We start from the raw sequence: 24,027 nt of genomic DNA, 5'->3' as shown, positions 1-24,027 counted from the left end.
ATTCGGGATGCATTGCGATCGCTCACAAGGTCAATGAGTGGTGAAGACAGCTAGATATCTGGATGACTGTCATTGCTAAGTGTCTTTCACTGAAGATAGACTTCAGATAGGAGAGAACGATGTTACAGAGATTATGATATCTGTACCGAGGCAATAAATGATTAGAGATATTTATCCTCTTTCTTCTTTACAGACTGTCCTTGGGTTAGACTGGCATGAAAAAAAATTTTTTACAATGCAAAATAATTGTAATTGTCAAAAAACATTAAAATGGGCTTCATTTTATTTAAGCAAAATATAATGCATTTTTGGGGGGGGGGCGGTGGGGATTTCTCTTTCAAATAAAATGCCACACAGGCCCTTTTTCCTTTACAGCTTTGATTTAAAAGGTGCCCATGAACCCTAATTTCTAATCAAAGAATTAGAGCTGTTTGTCCTAACAGTACGCTCAGATAATCCATTTCATTTTGCCCACGCAGAAGCTCTGGCCCAGTGCGTAATGAGCAGAATTTGGCACGCAGTCCCCCTTCTGAGATTTTCTCCTGGGTTTTTGCTGGACAGCAATGTCTGAAGAATTATCCAAATCAAACAGAACCAATTTACAAGTTTCACATGCCCAATATTTGCAGATGCCAGCCTGATATGAACACAAGGGCCCTGTTCCAAAAGCTAGTAAGCTGCCTCACTAGTCATCAAAGGCACATTCCAGACGCAAAGAGTGTCTGCAAAGGCAACGTTATGATGCCTTCTAAGTACCTTATTTTGGCAAAAATTCTAAGGTAGCACCACATGTATTCTTTTCATACAAGGCAAACCAAAAGTTATTGGAAGCTCAGTGAAAAACATTAAATAAAATCACCCAGGATGGTGAACAAACACATTTATGTATCAATGTACAAGTTAATAATCAGTCATTAATTTAGTTTCATATATATATATATATATATATAAAACCTTGTACTTTCAGTAATGACACCATTTTCAATACATTTGTAATGAAAGCCCCATTGCTTCAGAAAGCTTCATTTTCCCATCTCTACTCTTTAATATAAACAAGATATAGTACAACAAAAAGGTGAAACACAATTGACACTAAGCTAAAGGACTAAAAATGAGCCAAAAGTATTATATGAGTAGTCCATGCCACATGTACGTCACTTTCCAAGTCTTCTGAAGATATGTGACTCGAAATTTAATGCATTTATGAGCACATGAAATAAGCTTGTTCACGGTGGCGCACATATTCACACAAGAACTTGCATTGTCTTTAGCACTACACAAGAGGACAGATAGTCAAAAAATAAAGTCATACAGGTTTGAAAGTCTATAGAAGTCTAAGGTACGTCCCCATTAGCCAAGTAAAAGTGTGTGTGCGTTTTGCATTATCCATTGAACAATATCCCTGTGCCATGCAATAATAAGAAAACAACAGAATTCCTAAGTGTTGGGTTTAGTGAAAACAAGCACAGTGTGTTTGTACACAGAGGGCGATTTTGGATCCATGGTTTTTCATTTCTATTAAAATGAATCAGCATGAGGCCTCTGTTTGTTTTTATGCTGCACGTTTTTCCCATCTGAGACTGGCCAAGCTTTCTCAGAGCCAGAAAATCCATGGGTAAATATCAGTGTATGTGTGTGCGCGCGAGCGTGTGTGTGTGTGTGTGTGTGTTTAATAAAGAAAGGTGAAGTATTCATTCCCACCGCTTCAGTCTGAAAGTAGATAATAAAATGTGTTTGTGCCAGATACAATGTGGCAGTTATCTTCCAAAGGCAGGGCTCACAATAGTACAAAAAAATGCTCATTTATTGATAATAATATCTGTAAAAGAAGAAAAGAGGCAGAACAAATGACAACCGGCATTATTATGACACAATCGTTGGCGTACATTCAGACATATCTCAACCCAACGGATGATTACGCATAAACCTCACTGGGTGTCCTGAGACCAATATAGCGCTTCTGCATGAATTCATGGCCAACTTTGAATATACATACAGCTATTTCAGATGGTGCGTGAAAATCATCAACCTTGGCTTTATTTATAGCAATGTTCATTGTGATCTGAAGTAATGAAGATCATTTACCATGAAAACTTATAACTCAGTCTTTTATGATAACTCAGGACTTCAGCTGGTGGGTCATGACCCAAAAATGGGTCACAACTCTGTTCTGACAGCTGAAAAAACAATGCTTAATGCAAATAATGAAAAATGCAACTAACCATTTAATCAAGCTGTAAAGGGATTAATGGAAAGGAGGAGGTGAGAACCGGCTTGAGAATATAAATAATATTTTAATTAGAAACTTAAACAAAAATACAAAGACACAAAGGTGTCAGACCATAAATCTCTCTCCGTCGCACTGCCATCTTCAGACGGCCCTTATCCCTCTCGAGGGCTAATACCCTGCCCTCTGCCCTGCCACATTTCTCCCTCGTTCTCTCAGGACAGGGAGCCTTATGACTTATGACTTATACCCCCTTTGCCTGGGGAGGGACGGGCCTTCCACCCCATCTGCCGGCAGGTCATCCACGTCTACCTGGATTAGGGAGGGGACAAGGGGAGGGAAACAAAAACAAAAGGTGGCACCTACACGCCACAGCGATTGTGACAAAATAACAAAACATTTCAAAAAGAGATGGAAAGGCCAACACGGAGTGGCAGTGGAAGAGAGAAAGCAGAGAGAGAGGAATAAAAAACACTTACTCGCCGGTTCTCCGATACGCCGTAGCTTTGTCCCAGGCCACTCCTCCACCCTCTAATGCACAACAGCCAAACCTCCCTGGGCAGATCGGAGGCAGTCTTCTGGCTCCTGGCGGACGGAATGCCCCGCCGCATTCTCGGGAAAAAGAAGAGGTCTCCCAGGAGCTCCTCCCCGCACGGTAGGCGGTCTCAGACCCCAGCACGTTTCAGTGGCTGGTAGGGGTCTCCTCCACCCCTGGCAGCAGCCCTGACCGCTCCAGACGGTCGGTTAAGAGCCCCTTCTCCCGTACCACCGCTCTCAGGCAGCCGGGCTCCTCTGTCCCCCCGCAGATGTCCGTGGCTGCTCCATGGATGGTAGTGGCGAGGTGTTGACTGTACTACGGTGCATTCCTCCTCCTTCCCGGGTTTCAGCACCAGTGTAAAGGGATTAATGGAAAGGAGGAGGCAAGAACCGGATTGAGAAAAGACAAACACACAAAGGTGTCGGACAGCTCTCCGTAAAAAATCCAAGATGGCGGCGCGGTAGCACGCAGCGGCCACTCCGGATCCACAATGGTGCTATTTTTGTTAAAAAAGCCCGACTTTTGCAACACATGGACATCGGAGCAACCAGTGTTCGTGTCTACCATCGCCAGACACTACTCAAATATAAGACTCATGCAAAAACCAAGCTGCATGATGACCTGCAGGAGGCTCTACGCGTGCTTTCGGCTTGCTGCGGAGACCAGGCCTCCAGCCCTCGGCGTCGCCTGATGCCGGTGGCGGGGAGAGGGCGTCGTAAGCGGTGTCGTGAGCGAAGCGCGGAAAGAGGGCGGGGTCCATGCTAGGCTAAAACAAACCCTAGCCGGCCGGCTCTCCCGTCTATCCTGCTCTCAAATGTTTGCTCCTGGACAATAAACTGGACTATATCCGACTCCAGCAGGCTACGCAGCGTGAGTTTAGAGACTGCTGCGTCTTTGTTTTCACGGAGGCGTGGCTCAGCGACAGAGTTCGGATGCCGCCATTCAGCTAGAGCGGGCTGCGCCTGCGTTTCGTGCCGACAGAAATACAGCTCTCTGCGGTAAGACTTGCGGTGGTGGCTTGTGTGTTTACATCAACACGGAATGGTGCAAGAACTCTATGCTAGTCTCTAGTTACTGTTCATCGCTGTTGGAGCTTGTGACTGTTAGATGCAGACCTTTTTATCTACCACGGAATTCACCACTGTTTGCATAACCGGGTTTACATTCCCCAGCGCTAACGCTAAGGAAGCTCTGTGAACTGTATGGGGCTATGAGCGAACTGCAGAACGCTCACCCCGACGGACTGTTTATTGTCGCCGGAGATTTCAACCATGCAAATCTCAAGACAGTGCTCCCTAAATTCCATCAGTATGTGGACTTTGCAACGAGAGGCTGAGCAGCTTGATCTTGTTTACACAAACATCCCGAGGCGTGCGGGCGGAGCCCGCCCCCACCTCGGCTACTCAGACCACATCTCTGTTATGTTAATTCCAGCATACAGACCGCTAGTCAGGCGCACAAAACCGCTTCAGAAGCAGGTGAAAACCTGGCCAGCAGGAGCCATCTCTGCTCTTCAGGACTGTTTTGAGTGTACTGACTGGCACATGTTCAGGGAGGCTGCAACATATGGCGATTCTACCAACTTGGAGGAATACACAGCATCAGTGACCAGCTACATCAGCAAGTGCATTGATGATGTCACTTTCTCAAGACCATCACCACACGCTCCAACCAGAAGCCGTGGATGACTGCGGAGGTGTGCACGCTGCTGAGGTCCGAGACTCCGCCTTCAGAGCAGGCGATAAGGCAGCCCTAAGAACAGCTAGGGCCAAACTGTCACGGGCAATCAGAGAGGCAAAGCGCGCTGCGCCCAGAGAATCCACAGTCACTTCCAGGACAGCGGTGACACGCGGCGCATGTGGCAGGGCATCCAGGCCATCACCAACTACAGGACAACATCAGTTGCCTGTGACAAAGATGCCTCCCTTCCAGATCGCTGAGCGACTTCTACGCTCGGTTTGAAGTGCAGAACGGCGTGATGGCGAGGAAGTCCACCCCTCCTCCCAGCGACCAGGTGCTCTGTCTTACCACGGCAGATGTGAGGAAAACTCTACGTAGAGTCAACCCACGGAAGGCTGCTGGACCAGACAACATTCCTGGCAGAGTGCTCAGAGGATGTGCAGACCAGCTAGCAGATGTTCTTACCGACATCTTCAACATCTCTCTGAGCAGCGCCGTTGTTCCAACGTGCTTCAAGGCCACCACCATCATCCCCATGCCAAAGAAGTCTTCAGTGTCCTGCCTCAACGACTACCGTCCCGTCGCACTTACACCCATCATCATGAAGTGCTTCGAGAGGCTCGTCATGAGGCAGATTAAGACCCAGCTGCCCCCTCACTAGACCCACTGCAGTTTGCATATCGTTCAAACCGTTCAGCGGACGATGCCATCACCACAACCCTCCATCTGGCCCTCACCCACCTAGACAATAAGGACTCATACGTTCGAATGCTGTTCATAGATTTCAGCTCAGCATTCAACACAATCATTCCCCAGCACCTGATTGGAAAGCTGAACCTGCTGGGCCTGGACACCTCCCTCTGCAACTGGATCCTGGACTTCCTGACTGGGAGACCTCAGTCAGTCCGGATCGGGAACAGCATCTCCACCACCACCACACTGAGCACTGGGGCCCCCAGGCTGTGTGCTCAGTCCACTGCTGTTCACTCTGCTGACTCACGACTGTGCAGCAATGCACAGCTCGAATCACATCATCAAGTTCAGCCGATGACACGACCGTGGTGGGTCTCATCAGCAAGAACAACGAGTCAGCATACAGAGAGGAGGTGCAGCGGCTGACGAACTGGTGTAGAGCCAACAACCTGTCCCTGAATGTCGACAAAACAAAAGAGATGGTTGTTGACTTTAGGAGAGCACAAGGTGAACACACTCCGCTGAACATCGACGGCTCCTCTGTGGAGATCAGTCAAGAGCACCAAATTTCTTGGTGTTCACCTGGCGGAGAACCTCACCTGGTCCCTCAACACCAGCTCTATCACCAAGAAAGCCCAGCAGCGTCTCTACTTTCTTCGAAGGCTGAGGAAAGCACATCTCCCAACCCCCATCCTCACTACATTCTATAGAGGGACTATTGAGAGCATCCTGAGCAGCTGCATCACTGCCTGGTTTGGGACTTGCACCGTTTCGGACCGCAAAGCCCTGCAGAGGATAGTGAGGACAGCTGAGAAGATCATTGGGGTCTCTCTTCCCTCCATCAAAGACATTTTCAAAAAACACTGTATCCATAAAGCAACCAGCATTGTGGACGACCCCACACACCCCTCACACAAACTCTTTACCCTCCTCCCGTCTGGCAAGAGGTACCGAAGCATTCGGGCCCTCACGGCCAGACTGTGTAACAGCTTCTTCCCCCAAGCCATCAGGCTTCTCAATACTCAGAGACTGGTTTGACACACACGTGTCCTGAGTTGCACTTTAATTACTGTCACTTATAACTGTCTGCTACCTCAATAACTGCTATGTGCATAGAACACTATCTCATAGTATGTTATGTTTACATCTTTAGAAACTGTCATCTTTTTGCACTACTGAGTACTGGTCGGCGCTGCACTGTCTATTGTCCTGTTCATTGTCAGTAATTTGTTGTACTGTCCTGTACTTTTTGCACATGGTTGCACGTGCACTTTATATAGATATATATAGGTTTTTTTATATAGGTATTTTATTTCGTTGTGTAGTCTCATGTGGTCCTATGTTGGTCCTTTGTTGTTTTTATGTAGCACCATGGTCCTGGAGGAACGTTGTCTCGTTTTGCTGTGTACTGTACTAACTGTATATGGTTGAAACGACAATAAAAACCACTTGACTTGACTTGACTTGAAATCTCTCTCTCTCCGTTGCACTGGCATCTTCGGTCGGCCCTTATCCCTATCAAGGGCTAAATAGCCTGATTAGGGGCTGGGTGTATAGCATCACAACCCGGCCCCGCCCTCCGCACTGCCACACAAGCATACTGTACTGTAGATTAAATAGCAAAATTAAATAAGCTTAACAACTTTTAAAATTGAGTATTTTTGTTAAATTAATCTCATTTGGTAAAAAACTTTTTTCCACAAAAATATTTGTTGACAAATCTTTGTTTTTTACACATTTAAATTGTTTCACAAAATTCCAACAAACTGAATTGAGTAATCTTTAAATAATGTACTATACATATTTTGAAATCAGAATAAATGTTTAATTATATATTAAGAATAAAGAGGAGTATGAACTTATTAAGCAAAATTCAAATGCTAGAAACATTTAAAAAAAGCTTCAAACAATACAGTTTGGTAAATGACAAAGAAACTACATTTGCTTTTAAATTAATTAAACATATTTTCCACTTTGTAAAGTTACTTTATTTATTTGTTTAGAAACAGTCCAGTGGAATGGAATAAAATGCAGGGTTCTTAAAAATGTTTTTAAAAAGTTGAACCAATTTTAACTTGACATGATATCTTAAAAACACAACACTCATTGCACAAGACACAATGCACCTGTAAAAAATCATTAGAATAGCACATGTTTACATAGACCAACAATTATAAAATATTACAGAAGGAAGAACATGTCCTGTGTGAACGGTTCCTTAGGTAGATACCCATTCTGTATAGATATGCCCTCATCCTTGAAAAACACGATGCAAGGTATAGAAAATACAAACTGCTGATTAATAGATGTTAATTATTTAATGTTTTGCTTTTGTCTACTTTTGTACAACAAGCAACTTTGGTACCATGTTTGTTCGCCACTTGATGTCCAATGTAAAATCTTAGTCCTGAAGCAAAACCAGTTGAGAATGCTACTCTACAAGAGCTGACGATTGTAAATGAATTAAGCTTGTGTGTTTGCTTCTTTCATTAAATAGTGCTAGTTTCAGTTTGATTGATGCAGTGTTGCTCTTTAGCTTTTACTCGCAGTTGAAGCTGCAGCATGGAAGTGCCGTAAATCCAGCAAGTGAATGCAGTTTAAAAAGCCCCATTAAAATTCAATGCAGTTTGTGTCAAACACACTTCAAAGTGCTTTTAATGCAAACATGAATCAGAGATCTGACTGGCTCGAAAGGGGGAGGATGTAGGTTTTAAATCAGTCTGATTTAATGATGACAGTATGGCTCTTACTGGGATTCAAAACCTCACTTCACACATTTCCATTTTAAAACCCTCATTCCTACACTCGGATCTTCATTATTATCATCATCACACTTGAATACACATCTGTTCATCTGTGCATTTTCTCATTAAAGGTGCTGCAAGTTTTTATTCACGAATAAAACGCCACTATCTGATGCACAGCTATTATCTGACAGATATTACAGAAATACAGCAGTTGTCCTTAGAATTCACACCTGTCTTTGTGTTAGCCCTAGGCGCTGCAAACAGCAGAAAGGAGTCAGGGGAGCGGCCCGCACTTTTATAGTCAATCACAAAACGCTTTCTGCCTTTCACGTGTTTGGGTTTGTTGACATCGGGTGTCTTTTGAAGGTGAGATTTTGGAGAGAGGTTGTGGTTGACGGGCATTCAAAAAGACATAAATGATGCCTTCGGAATAAAAAAAGCTTAAGTGTGAGTTCCATTAAGATCATTATTGTTGAGCCTCACTCCTTTCAGCTCTCCAAAGCTCTTACAGTGGATGTCCAGACACTGAAAGGAATATGGCTTATGCATGATCACTTCTGAATGAAACGCACCCTAATTCATGCTGCTGGAAACAATTTTCTGTAGATTAAGGGATTATTCACATGTGGATCCTGTTTTGGATTTCCTTGTAAACATGCGCTAGACAGATTGCTAGACTGTTGCGCCGATTATTAATGTAATTTACTCCCCCATGTCTATGGGTAAAACATGCTTATGGGTAATTCATACTGAAAATGAAATGCATCACAAAACAACTACATATACAGCAGTGTATGTGCTTACATATTTGTATTCTATTTCCTTCTGCATCCTGTTTACTACCTCAATTCATATTCAATTTGGTCATAAAATTGTGCATTCTAAAAAATAGGGTCTTTTAAATGGATGATGAACAGACAGAAAATTAAGTTGTTATTCACTTTCAAATCAAAAGAAATGATTGATGTACTCATTTATATACAGAGCCCAAATCAAATATGGCAACACATCAATAACATCAAACCTTATTGGCTAATCTTGCACATCTTGTAACCAAATGTCATGACCTCATGACACAAGAGCCAATGAGGCTTATTGTTATTGACGTTTTTATTGCAATATTTGCATACATTAGATGATCAATGATTTGATCTAATTTGAGAGTTAATAACAACTTAAATTACAATCTGGTCATCATAACAAAGGCATCATAAATCTTCGAAAGATGTAATGTGACACACAAGTTGCATGGATGACTTTTATGACACTTTGGGGTGATTGTTTTAAGCTTTAAATTGAGGAACTATCGAAAAAATGTCATATGGGTTTGGAATGGCATGAGGGTAATAAATTAACAAAAGTGAGTAAATAGTGACTTAAATTTAGGTGAACTAATTCCTTTAAAATCCAATCCTGGATGGCACACAACCCTGCTGATCACACAGGGCTTTAATAAGTGCATTGGCTGTAATGATGCTTACCCTCTCAGTATTGCAGAGGAATGGGCTTGGGCTCCTTCCTCCACCATTCGCATGTCACGTCAGAGGAAATCTGATGGATATCATCTAAGAGCAGAAGTGCACCATCCCACTAATTCTAAATATATTTAACAGGGAAAAAATGAATTTTAAGGTCATTCGTTTGCAGGAAGTGTGGAACAAGACACTGAGCCACGACTGCCGTGGCCCTAACGCCCATCAGCACTGCATCAACACTGTTTATGCTGCAGTCTGACATGTGGCTGCCATAAACCACTTTGATCTCCTGTTGATGCCTGGAGGAACTACAAAAGATGTTCCAGTTAAAAGGGGAAAAAAGTAGTGGAGGAGGATATAGGAGAAGCCGGAGGGAGACAAGAACAGGGAAGTTTACTGCACATTTCTAATGCCAAATGAACAATTCGTCCAACCTTCTAGTTGCTTCAAATGCAGTTAAATAGAGGAATGTGACTTGCCTCAGGTTGAAGGTTCAATCTGAAGTGGTTGTGACCCAGGAAATGGAGTGTTACTGAAATCCCATTGCTGCCCTGTCACCATGTTGCCCCTGAGCAAAACACTTAACCCAAGGTTTCTCCAGGAGTCTTTACCTGCAGTTACAGTAGTGATTTGGAGGTTAGGAAAGGACAGGTACTAATGAGATCTATCTCAATTGTTTCACCTAGACAGCACGAGATTAAATGGGGAGCAAATGGAGAATTTTGTGGACGTGCTCTGCTTTTTCTCTGGTGGAAATGACTAAAGCTCTCCCACATGTGTTTCCTCTAGGGTTTCGGAAGAGATCTCAACAATGTCGCAAACTGTGAAAAGATTTGCCAAGACATTAAAGTCGCCCAAAAAATGTCTGAGATTTCAATAAGAACTCAAACATTTCTCATCATCTTCTTCCAAGACCAAATGAGCTAAGCTTTCCTCATTCATTTCATTGCCCTGGAAAATCCACCATTTGTAACAGAAGCCTGTTTTCATTTTCTAGTCTCCAGTGTTTTCACTCACATTGCTATACAGTGAGGAAAATAAGTATTTGAACACCCTGCTATTTTGCAAGTTTTCCCACTTAGAAATCATGGAGGGGTCTGAAATTGTCATCGTAGGTGCATGTCCACTGTGAGAGACATAATCTAAAAAAAAATATCCAGAAATCACAATGTATGACTTTTTAACTATTTATTTGTATGATACAGCTGCAAATAAGTATTTGAACCCCTGACTATCAGCTAGAATTCTGACCCTCAAAGACCTGTTAGTCTGCCTTTAAAATGTCCACCTCCACTCCATTTATTATCCTAAATTAGATGCACCTGTTTGAGGTCGTTAGCTGCATAAAGACACCTGTCCACACCATACAATCAGTAAGAATCCAACTACTAACATGGCCAAGACCAAAGAGCTGTCCAAAGACACTAGAGACAAAATTGTACACCTCCACGAGGCTGGAAAGGGCTACGGGGAAATTGCCAAGCAGCTTGGTGAAAAAAGGTCCACTGTTGGAGCAATCATTAGAAAATGGAAGAAGCTAAACATGACTGTCAATCTCCCTCGGACTGGGGCTCCATGCAAGATCTCACCTCGTGGGGTCTCAATGATCCTAAGAAAGGTGAGAAATCAGCCCAGAACTACACGGGAGGAGCTGGTCAATGACCTGAAAAGAGCTGGGACCACCGTTTCCAAGGTTACTGTTGGTAATACACTAAGACGTCATGGTTTGAAATCATGCATGGCACAGAAGGTTCCCCTGCTTAAACCAGCACATGTCAAGGCCCGTCGTTTGCCAATGACCATTTGGATGATCCAGAGGAGTCATGGGAGAAAGTCATGTGGTCAGATGAGACCTTTTGGTCATAATTCCACTAACCGTGTTTGGAGGAAGAAGAATACCATCCCAAGAACACCATCCCTACTGTGAAGCATGGGGGTGGTAGCATCATGCTTTGGGGGTGTTTTTCTGCACATGGGACAGGGCGACTGCACTGTATTAAGGAGAGGATGTGTTGGGGCCATGTATTGCGAGATTTTGGGGAACAACCTCCTTCCCTCAGTTAGAGCATTGAAGATGGGTCGAGGCTGGGTCTTCCAATATGACAATGACCCGAAGCACACAGCCAGGATAACCAAGGAGTGGCTCTGTAAGAAGCATATCAAGGTTCTGGCGTGGCCTAGCCAGTCTCCAGACCTAAACCCAATAGAGAATCTTTGGAGGGAGCTCAAACTCCGTGTTTCTCAGCGACAGCCCAGAAACCTGACTGATCTAAAGAAGATCTGTGTGGAGGAGTGGGCCAAAATCCCTCCTGCAGTGTGTGCAAACGTTTGACCTCTGTAATTGCAAACAAAGGCTACTGTACCAAATATTAACATTGATTTTCTCAGGTGTTCAAATACTTATTTGCAGCTGTATCATACAAATAAATAGTTAAAAAATCATACATTGTGATTTCTGGATTTTTTTTTTTTAGATTATGTCTCTCACAGTGGACATGCACCTACGATGACAATTTCAGACCCCTCCGTGATTTCTAAGTGGGAGATCTTGCAAAATAGCAGGGTGTTCAAATACTTATTTTCCTCACTGTATGTTTTAGTGGACAATGTGATGTTTAGTATATTAAATTGCCAAATAAAAACACTTGTTGCTCAATATTGCTGAAACTTTAGACCATCTTTTAACAGTTCCTCACACATCAAAGTTTGAGAAAGATATGGCTGCAGGTAGAACTCCAAACCACCAACAAAGATATACAGAACCCCTAACCTAATCGTGTGTGGATGTTGCGTCCCCTTTTGGAGCTGGCCCAACCCCTTTCTGGAATAACCCTGACCCTTCTGGAGTTACTCCACCCTCTTTTGGAGATTCCGCCCCCATTTGGAGGTCTCTGGGCCGCAGCTATACCAAACTTGCAAAGTCAAAATTTCTGACAACTAAATTGTACAAAAAAGAGACCATTTTAAGGACCCTATCTACAGGATATACACTGCACACTTTAGTTTGGTCATTACAATGTCTACTAGGCACCGCAGAGTTTTCTAAGGATGTACTAATAAGAGTTAAATAATTTCTAAATGGTTGAACCAATTACTATAAAGCAAGCTGGAAAGCCCTCTGAGTAACCTAAAGGACATGCTGTCTCTTCGGGACACAATATTTGCTTCAAATATTCAACGATTAGAAGCATTGTGTAGTGTTGACTTGTTTAATGGCACTATATACAGTTCAGTAGTTGTTTGGATAACCATTATATTGATATAATTGGAAACCCTTATATTTACCCCAAGGATAATTCTACAGCTCAGGGTTATTCAAATTTTACCATCACTTGAGTGTAAATCAAAACTGAAAACTTTTCAATAGTAATTCAATAGTAATTACAGTGTTCTCAAATCTAAAGTTCAATCACTTTAAAATGGTGCGAGGGTTTGATTTTCAAGCACCCTCTAAAGGACAGACTACAACCCTTAATAATGCAGGCAACTGTATTGCTAAATTGTGAGAACTTTAATTACTGCTGAAAAGTTTTCAGTTTTATTTTAAATCAGGCCAGGTGAAATTTGAATAAGCCTGAACTGTAGTATTACCCTTGGGTTAAACTTAAGGTTTTCAAACTTGTTTTGGAGAAATATGTTCCTCCTTTCAAAATCTGTTTATCTAGTGTTATTAAGGAAGTCAACAATACACAATGCTTCTAGACATTGAAAATCGGAGGCAGAAATTGTGAAATGATCCAGGTTGCCCAAAGGACTTTCCCATGTGTTTTTGGAACAATCTGATCATTCATTCAAAAACTATTGAGATCTTTATCTTGCCAAAATAAATTTTCAAAAGACTTTAGCAGATATTACAATGGTTATATTGTGTAGTATGTCCTTTAGAAGGTGTATGATAATGTCAAAGTTTTTTGGGGGCAATTTGTGCAACTACTTAAACATTATTGATGTTGTAAAGTGAAACTGTAGAATGCCCACAATCCATTCATCAATCCATTATTTAAAGCTGCTTGTCCTATGCAGGGTAGTGGGTAGTGCTGGAGCCTATACCAGCTGTCTCGGGTTGAAGGCAGGGAAACACTCTACACAGGTGGTTAGTCCATTACAGGGCTAACACATACAGACAAACACATTTACACTCACAGTCAATTTAGAGTCTCCAATTCACTTAACTGGAGGAAACCCACATGAATACGGGGAACAGAGAGTACAGAGAAAGGCCCAGTTGAGCCGGAACTTGAACCCAGGACCTTCTTACTTTGAGGCGACAGTGCTACCCAATGAGCCCTCTACTTTAGTTTGCATATAGGTTTTTTCCAATCTGTTTGACTCTTTTATGTTATTTCATCCAAAAGTCCAAATAATTGAGCAGAATAGCCATGCACTTGCACATGGTAGAAATGTGTACATTCAGCACCACACACATGGCGAGCCTTGATTAAAATGAACATCAATAATATTAAGCACATGTCAAATCTTAACGTTTTTAAAGTGTAGTATATTCAGTTGGGTTCATGTATGGATTTACAGCTTGTTTTTGAGTAATATGTGCCACCATGTAGAATTTATTGAGCTCTTTATGTTGCCGCAATAGGAAGAAAACAGAAATTGGTACAGTTGACAATGGACAAACTGAAAGGTGTATTATGACATTTGGAGGTGAGAGTGATGCAGCTAGAGATGTTACATGTCCTGTAAATTTCACATAAGGCTTGTAAAGTCATTTTAGAGAAATTTACTCTACATTCAAAAACTACTGAATCCTAAATGTTGTAACATTAAAAGTCAAAATACATTCATTATTACAATGTGCTGGCGTGCGGCAGAATCGTCCACTTTCAGCACCACGCACATGGACAGCAACTGTGTCGTAAATGCACAGACATGTTTTTATACAATTTAACATCACTAACATTTAGCTATGGTGAAACTTTTAGCTGTAGTCAATGCAGTTGGGTACAAGTAATACATTCCAACATACTATCTGTTCCACCATGTAAAATCTATTGAGCTCAGTATGTTACCACATTACAGTCAAGAAATGTGTGCATTCAGCACCATGGACAAGGGCAGTGAATAAATGTCTTGATTAAAATGAACATCACTATGAAGCTCTGGTGAAACTTTTTGTAGTATATTCAGTAGGGTTCATGTATGGATTTACAGCTTGTTTTAGAACAATCTGTTTGTTCTACCTTGTAGAATCTATTGAGCTCTATATGTAGTCGCCTTAGAAAGTCAAAAGAACAAAATGGATTTTACAAAAGCCAGACTTTGAGGTGTAGTATGTACTTTAGAGGGTGCTTGATAATGTTGAAGTTGTTATGGGTGATCTTTTTAAGCACAGAAAAAGTGTTGAAATTTTTATGTGAAAGTTGCCATACATAAAGTTGGTGAAAGAGGGTACGCCACATAACGTTTACCAACACTTAACAATGTTTGACCAATCAATTCAAATAGTGGTAAGTTTAACCAAGGTGGAAGACCAAAACCCGCCAAGGTTATAAAGCTGCAAGCTTTAATATGTCATGTGGGGTATAGATTAGGTTTTCCAACTTGTTATAATATAAAAAAAATAGCTGTACTCCACATTAATCTTAAACCTGCCTTATTAAAAAGGCAACAAGAGAGGTAATGTTTGAAATTACAAAAATCAAAGCTGTAGAAGGCCAACTAGTATGTCTACAATATTTTTGTAAATGGATTAAGGGAAAGGAGGAGGCGAGAACCGGCTTGAAAATGCAACATTTAATTAAATAAAAAGACACACATACAAACACACACAGGGCAGCTGCCTGTAAATGCTCTCTCTTGCACCACCGTCCGGAGTCGGCCTTAATCCCTCTCAGAGGCTTTATTAGCCTGATAAGGGGCCAGGTGTGTAGAATCACAACCCGGCCCCGCCCTCCACCCTGTCACATTCCTCCCTCGTTCCCTCATGACGTACACCCCCACCCCCCTCTTTCCCTGGGGGAGGGCGTGCCTTATGCCCCGTCTGCCAGCAGGTCATCCCCACCTTCATGAATCTGGGAGGGGACAGGGGGAGGGAAACAATAATGAAAAATAGGGGGTACTCTTTGTAACAGTGCAGTACCCCGAATAAAAAAAAAAGGCTCTCCGCCCTGTCACAAGTTTCTAGTGTGTATTACATGAATTTGGACAATCATTCAGATGTGTTTTTCATTTGCTCAATAATGATTGACAAGGACAAACACATGCAGAGCAAAAGTTAAATTTACATCAAGAGATTTGTTTTTTTTAAATTATTTATTTTTTTGTTTAAAGATGTTCTACAAATTGTTTTGGAACCTTAACAGACCAAGTCAAGCAGAGATGTTCAGTTCAGAAGCCGGGGCCGGTTGACGTAAAATATAATCTGTAACTTGTAGTCGGTCCCTTAGAGATCTTTGCAGCATAGAGATCAATGCTTTTGTCTGCTTTTTAAAAAAGTAAACTTCAAGAGAAAAAAGTATTGTAGCTTATTGCCATTTTTGCCAATATTAATAATTCACTGATACCATCCTTTTTGCACCCACTGATAGAAAGCTATTGATAGAAGAAATCTGAATATGTGCATATACAACCAACAGTCTTGAACTGGACTAAATAAGATTGCATTAACTAATCATTTCTGTGTGAAATTGTGTTCTAGCCGGTGTCAGACATATGAATTGTTTTCAGAGCTGAATTTATTTGGAAGGGACTGATTCACAGTGATCTTAGAGCTCCACACAATGGTTGATCCTGGAAGTAAAGACCCAAAATTGGCTCTGAAATGAGAGACTGCATTTGGGGTGTCTTGAGCCTGCTTTTACAGCTCTTCAACAAGGGCTTTGCTTACGTATATAAGCTCACAATGCTTATTATGAATGTGAGCTTAAATACAGAGCCAAGTGCATGAAGTGGATTCATATCTATCAGAAAAGGTTAAAACCTCTCACAATTTTCAGAGTAATCTCCCTGAGATTAACGTTCTGAATGAAAACTGTAAAACCATTCCCACAATTTCTAATCCCTCTTATCTTCAAAAGAACCATCCCGTTTCCCAGCTGGACTCACTCAGTGGAGGAAGACCACAGCTAAATTTATGACAGGCTTTAGATCAGTCAGTGGACTTTTTTCAGAGATGATGAGATTTTTCTGCCTTAATTTTGCGGGTAAAATCTCAGAAGCAAACTGAAAGCTAACCTTTTTATATAATACAAAAAAAGTTTGAAAATAGTGTAAAAAAAAAAAGTGTAAAATAAATACAATAAAAGTTTCAAGTTTTTATATTTAAAATTCTGAAGTGATTTAAAGTATATTTATTTCACTATACTTTGTTATAATTCCCTGAAATTAATAAAAAAAAAAAAAATTATTAATCCAACAAACTAGACAACACTACTGCCGTAATCTCACTCACTAATTTTTTTAAATGTCATGGAAACATAATCGCATGTTCTTGTTCTTTTGCAGTAATATATCTGGATGTTTCACTTTTGTGTTTTGTTTTTGTTCTAATTAGATTCTTGAAGAATATATATAAATATAAATATATCACAGTTAGTTCCGGTCCTCAAATCTGATTGGACGAGAGACGTTCCATGAGCACTGATGGTGTGGCACCATCAGCTCTTGGACGCTCTACTGTGTGCGTATCACTCTGCATGTGTTCATGCTGTTCTAAACTAAAGTGTATGCGTAGTGCATATGTGTTAAGAGTTACTGTCTTTATTTTTGAAATTACATATGTTAGCCAGCAGGTGGTGGCAAAAGATCATTTATGTGTATGTATATATATATATATATATATATATATATATATATATAATAAATAAATATTCAGATAATTAAAATGCATTACATTCTTGTGGCAGAAGAGTTAATCATTGATAAGACAAAATAAAAAGTGGCTTTAGAATACAATGTATTGTTTACTACCATATTATTGATCAGAAGACAATCATTGACACACAGTTCACAGCAATCCATTTCACAAGTGAATTTGTCAATCAGTTGGAGATTTATTATGAGGGCTTGTTTAAGGACCCGTCAATGTACACCTGCATCAGACATTTTTTAATTTTTTTTAGAAACAAGCCAGAGGTACACATAGTACACAATACTACAGATATATTTTACAATAATGCCAAGACATTATATTCATTACATTGTGCAATGGTTTTCAATGCTTTGGAGTTGTTGGAGGTACAAAGAGTATTTAAGTCTTTACAAAAAAGTGCAAATAGGGGCTTTATAGACATAAATGTACACTTATGTATAAAAAAAACTTGGCAAGAAAAATAAACAGATTAATCAGAAAATATTAAATTAAGTTATCAAAACTGTGAAAACCAAATAAAAACGTCTTTATAAACTAGTTAAAATAGAGGTACGTACAAACAAACAAAGTTTCTTAAATAAAGATTGACTGGGTAAAAACGGTGTAACAGTTTAAAGGACACCTCCTTAACCTTGTTGGTAATTAAATATGTATGAGGTAGAGACCGTACGACCTGCATCAGACATGCTTGTGCAGCGTCTCGGCTTGTGTTGCATCATAAACATAAAATGTTTAGTTCACTGTGTCGAGTTAAATACAGTTTAATACTCAATCTTTAAACACATCTTGAGATCACTTGGTTCACATTTGCGCCCTTTGTGTCGTGTGTCCGCTGAAGGGTTGTTAATGTTTTGTTCACTGTATAAACTGTGTGTTGCTCACACAGCTGAAATTTCACTTACTGCCCTCTGGAGTAAACAGGTGGTACTACAAGCTTGCATTTCTCAGGAATTTCTCAATTTCATTGCGATTAAATGCATGAATTATTTTAACGTGTTTTTTTTTGTAAAATTAATCGCACGTTATTAACGTGTTAAATCGACAGCCCTAATATATATATATACACACATATCATTTTTAAATATTTAAAGATAACTATGTATAATTATATATTGATATAAATATCTATTATCTTTATATATTGAATTATTGTTATATGAGGGAATTTCTCCGAAAATATTTGTATATGTGATTAATTAATCGGGACACCATGAAATTAATTCGATTAAAAATGTTAATCGATTGACAGCCCTAATATATATATCACAATTATGCATCTGGATATTTCACTTTTGTGTTTTGTTTTGTTTTACATTATTCTACATGCTTATTTTCATTAGATTCTTAGTAAAAAAATACTTTAATACTACTAATTTTATTATTATTATTATTATTATTATTAATAATAATTGAATGATCACTGGTAGTACAACAAACACTACATGATATCTGTTTACAATTTAAGTAGCTAAAATAGCATTATTTTTCATTAAGTGCCCTATATGACAAATCTTGTTACAGAGCTAAATGGCCCTAAAAATAAAAAAACATTTTATTTAAGCAGTTAATAATTTAATTATTTTCATTTTGCAAGTCAATTAAGGCCTTGGTTTTGTGAAATTCACCATTTGTTTTACCCATTTGTGTCCTTTTCTTTCTCACCTGGCCTGCCTGTCTATCTTACCATGACCTTTTTGTAATCCTGTTCCAGTCTTATGATGATTTGTGTTTTGTGTGTGTGTGTGTTTAAAGGTCACATGCTACTGTCTTTCTTACTGAATAACATTTTCATAAAAATAAAACAACTGACAATAGCACAAATTAAGTAAATGCAACCATCCATGACTATCAAGATATTGATAGCAGTGATATACTGATGTGCTCACACTTGACAGACACAAATTAACTTTTGTATTTGAAATATAATGTTCATTAAAAAACCCAAACCAATATGAGTTTCATTTTACTTCATTCTACTGACTTAAAATAATGTTTATGCTGTTCTTTTGCATACAATGGATGCATATATTTATCAGGGCATGTCAAATAAAATAAAAAAAGCCATGAAAGCACCATAGTGGTCCTTTTGACTCATGCACTACATTCCGAGGCTAATTTTAAATCAGCGTTCACTGATAATCTTCCCCTTTGTCGCAGTGCTCAAATCTCATTTGCACTTCTGCATAGATTTAAACTTTACGAGACCAAAATCAAAACTAGAGCAATGCTTATTGCAAGTTAAATATGCACACAAATTAGATTTTAAATTGGTTGGACTATTCCTTTAAAACCTGATGCCTATAGTCTACATCTCTACCCTTCATTTCATCTTCAGTCCTTCTGTGTTGCTGTGAAACTGTCAGTCACTGTACTACGGTGCCATGATGTACATCCATCAAGCACACTCGATTAATCCAAGACCGTCTGCCATCATGCTGGATATCAGCTCCACTGAACTGAGCAATAGGGAACAATACTGTCTTCATTATAAGTTCTATTATTTGAGGGAAGCATCTCGGTTGGGTGGAATAGAATGGAGGTTATCGAGAGAGACCCATAAAGAGAAATAAAAAGGCTCTCTGCAACTCCTTTGTCTCATCAAATAGGATTCCATGCTTGATGCTTTCACTATTTTTCAGAGCCATTATTTGTTGGGATATTTGTGTGTCTGTGTGTACGGTCATATGACTGACTGCAAGCGATATGACACTCCATTAGATCCGCCAGACACAAATGACTGTTTAAATAGCAGTACTGTGTTCTCATAATGTGATCCTTTGCACTCTAGGACTCTCTCACACTTTCGCTCTTTTTCCCCATTAAAAGGTTTTCTCGTCAATATATCACCAGTTTATTAATTTGCAATCATTACCTTGATTTAAGCTTCTCTTTAATGAGTCTAGTTCTCACATATAAATAAACAAGGGATCTTTATCCAGGCTATTTCTGGAGACAGTTGTATCATGTTATCACCATGAATATAAATGTTGAGCATTACAGCACTGCTTTTACTCTTTATTGTAAAAGTATATAAAGGCTGCAGTTTAGATATAATTGCTACAACTTTGCTAACCCTTGTTGCAAAGGATCTACAAGTTTATATCAACTCCAGCTTTATTTTCTGTCTTAAAGGAATAGTTCCTCCCAAAATGTAAATTGTGTCATCGTTAACATCATTAATATCATTCTCAGGTCAATTTCAGATATTTAACGTGAACTGTGACATTTATATTTCCAAACAATAGCAATGGAATGTGGATTCTGAAGAATGTCATCTGAGTTTTTTCTGTTCTTCAGAATGTATAAAAAGTAGCTACTCTGCATTAGCCACAAGATGGCGCTGTTGTTTTTCCAAAGTGCCATTTCAAAATTGCAGAAATTGTCTAAGCATGCGTGCAAACAGTGGTCTATATACCCATGTATGTACAGATCACCCAAAACAAACAATTGTTTATTTTTATCATTATATTTCTCAAAAAGAATATAAAATATGATCCATATTTAGACTTGCAAACTACAGAAGATATGTTTGACATTTTTATGGTGTTTTACAAAATCTCTCAATGCTCCTGCCTTTATGACATTTGTCATTTGTCAGGTTTAAAGTACCGGTAGGCTAGATGCTGCAGATATTGTCAGATTTGTTGCTGGTATCTTGCTCATTGCAGTTGGATCTTGAAAAGTATACTTTCACAGCTATTTTGGGGCAAAAACAACCCACATGCTGATAGTCACACACTAACAGTGTAAATTGCACATTATTACATTTTACATTTACATTTATGCATTTGGAAGACGCTTTTATCCAAAGCGACTTACAGTGCACTTATTACAGGGACAATCCCCCCGGAGCAACCTGGAGTTAAGTGCCTTGCTCAAGGACACAATGGTGGTGGCTGTGGGGTTTAAACCAGTGACCTTCTTATTACCAGATTACCAGTTATGTGCTTAGACCACTACACCACATGGTTTAAATGCTTTGTGTGGTGTATTTAGGGGGAAAACATGGATAATTGTAATGCATTTGCTCCCAACACTTGATGTTTTTTTCAACTCTCAGATTCACAAAAGCTACATTTAGGATTTGTCTGGGTATAAGATTGAAATAAATTTTAAGTTTGGACCCCATTTCATGATCCTGAATGTGAGAAGAAAGTGACGCCAATCTGTAATGCCAATCAGCTTTTCTGTCAATCTTCTGAGTTAGAAACTCATATTAGATTTTTGCCAGGGTGCAGGGATTTGTTGTTTTTTGCTTCGAATGTATGTGCAGCCTATTATATATCTGAATAGACATACATGGAAATATTAGGCAATATTACTATATTGCATAAAGGACATAATTATTATTATTTGTATCATTATAAAATACATTTTGCCAGCGATTGTTAATTTTTTCCTTTTGAACATCCTGTTTTATTGAAATAGACACACACACACATATATATATATATATATATATATATATATATATATATATATATATATATATATATATGTGTGTGTGTGTGTGTGTGTGTGTGTGTGTGTCTAAAATATATATATATATATATATATATATATATATATATATATATATATTATTATATTGCAGACATTAAATAATTATAGTGTCTAATAATAATAATAATAATAATAATAATAATGGATTTCAGGGATTGTTCCTTTTTTCCTTTAAACAATTATAGTGTCTAATAATAATAATAATAATATTAATAATAATAAGGGATTTCCAGGGATTGTTCCTTTTTAACTCTTGAACATCCTATATTTTGAAATAGACATGCATGCAATTATTATTAATGATTAATTACTGTTTTTATATTAACAATTGTAAATACCTTGTCTAACGTGAAAATATTAGATCCAGGATCTAGTGTTGCTTCAACAAAATGTAACGACATTCAACGTTCAAGTGCAAATCCAACTATGGCGACGGCATGGCTTATGCATATTAATTAGCTCATACTAAAGTTCCTTGGTAACCTTCCAATGACGAACACTTGGAATTCGAATAGTAAATACGTAATAAGGACGTTGCGTAGTCGACGTCCAATTCCAAAGGATTGGCTCATGAATGTTAATCACAGTTCCTTCGCCGTAGTGGGATTTGTAAACTCGCTCATGTAGAGACCCACAGGGGAGTCTGGTGTAGTGTAAAGCACCCCTGTCTGGGCCGAGCTAATGGTATCGTCTTTTCCGTGAAAGTGGATCTTTCTCCGGATCTCCACCTTCGGAAAAAGCGGATCTGTTTCTAAAAAAAGCTCAGCAGAGGTGCGAAGGTTCGGTCCCTTTTTTTTCCCCCAGCACGAGCAGGATTGTTAAGCCGCCAAACTGGACCCGTACAGAATGACAATGTTCAAAGGGAAACGTCGAAATCACCGGTGTGAGTTTCTTTGACCAGTAACTTTGAGAATATGCGTTAATAATGCTTTGCATTAAATGTGTCTATATCGTGACCTGCCTCAATTAAAACGCAATTATTTTCATAGAAATTATGCTGAATAATGACATTTACAGAATAGTTTACAGCTAGTTGTCACACGGGGAAGTTGTCACACCTCCTTAAATAAGGTTTTGAGGCAAAAGTGCAGAATGTGATTTCTCTTGCAGTGGTTTTGTATGTTGGTTCGAAACGCCTAGTTCAAACCCCTCTTAAATTTGAATGATATTGTGAGTTTTATCCTCCAGTTTAAAAATCCTACATCATATATATATATATATATATATATATATATATATATATATATATATATATATATATATATATATATACATATATATTTTTTGTTGCCATAGCTGTTGGGTAAACAAGTGCACACAATAAAACCACACTGACATGACATTCAGGCAAAAGTCAACTGTATAATGATGGTAGAAAGGCTAAACTGTGTTCTCAGGACAAAGGTACTTTCATAAATGTGATATTGGGGCAAGTCTTAATTTTTATTGGGGAAAGATATCACAAATGTGTTTTAAATGTTATAAATTTAGCCAAGCAATGGTTTGACCTATAACATACTTGCCATGAAGTGTTTTGTGTTTCACAATTGTGTTGCTGTTAAAATGTGTCTGAAAGGTCTAATGGGCTGTTTTCAATAGTGACTTTATGCCTAGTTGACATTGTCATGATATCACATGTACTTTCTGTCAGTTGTACCGCTTCTATGACTAGACTTGTTCTGTTCAGTTGCATTTTGGAAAATTCTCTGTCGTGCTGGTGTGAGTATTGATACACGTTTACAGATGGCTGACATACAGTACAGTATCACAGCAGGTTACGACAGACACATCCTCATAATGCACTTTACACAATACAGATTTTATTTTATTATCCATGCCACTGAAGTCTGATTTTGTTGGTAAGTTACCATATTTTAAATCCCTAGAGTTACTTAAAGCTACACTATGTAACTAAAAATCCATCTTCCAAACCATGTCTTTACCCAAATACACTTTTAATAAACCTATAGTAATTATTTATATTTTAGAGCTGTCGGGACGGATTTCACGGTAAATTGCATACATGTGTCATTCGCCCTTGCGTGTTGACGTCATATCCATACAGAGAGAAAAGAAGCGCGTGAAGCTGAAAGTTTGTGACAACGAACGAGAAAAATAGACCATGGATAATTCAAAACGGCATACCTCCAGAGAATCACCGGGTGTAAAGACAAAGAAACCGAGCAGTGTCTACAAGCAAAAAGCGAAAGCAACAAAGTCCGTAATAAAATCCGAATCAACATTGGCTTGGCTTTTCAGATATGTACATCTCAGAGATCTGAAAGGATTTAAAAGCAACCCAGAGATGGCTTTTTTCTTACTCAACAGGTAAGAAAGGT

The 24,027-nt window shown here is 39.2% G+C and overlaps 1 protein-coding gene across 5 annotated transcripts in view; it reads left to right on the top strand.

Moving 5' to 3' along the window:
* The window catches only part of LOC127634846 (RNA-binding Raly-like protein), a 155,317-nt gene that overhangs the window by 103,700 nt on the left and 27,590 nt on the right, over positions 1-24,027 (top strand). The window contains exon 1 of one of the 5 annotated variants that reach the window (XM_052114559.1): positions 22,410-22,571. The exons of the other annotated variants lie outside the window; for them this stretch is intronic. Within the exon in view, the coding sequence (XP_051970519.1) occupies positions 22,535-22,571 (37 nt within the window). The 5' untranslated portion in view covers positions 22,410-22,534. Of the gene's footprint in view, positions 1-22,409; positions 22,572-24,027 lie in introns of those variants that run through there. 5 annotated transcript variants of the gene reach the window in all.

This window comes from Xyrauchen texanus, chromosome 42 (genome assembly GCF_025860055.1).
Source record: "Xyrauchen texanus isolate HMW12.3.18 chromosome 42, RBS_HiC_50CHRs, whole genome shotgun sequence".
Taxonomy (NCBI): domain Eukaryota; kingdom Metazoa; phylum Chordata; class Actinopteri; order Cypriniformes; family Catostomidae; genus Xyrauchen; species Xyrauchen texanus.
The sequence above is the reverse complement of the archived record's forward strand: the minus strand, read 5'-3'. Positions and strand labels throughout refer to the sequence as shown.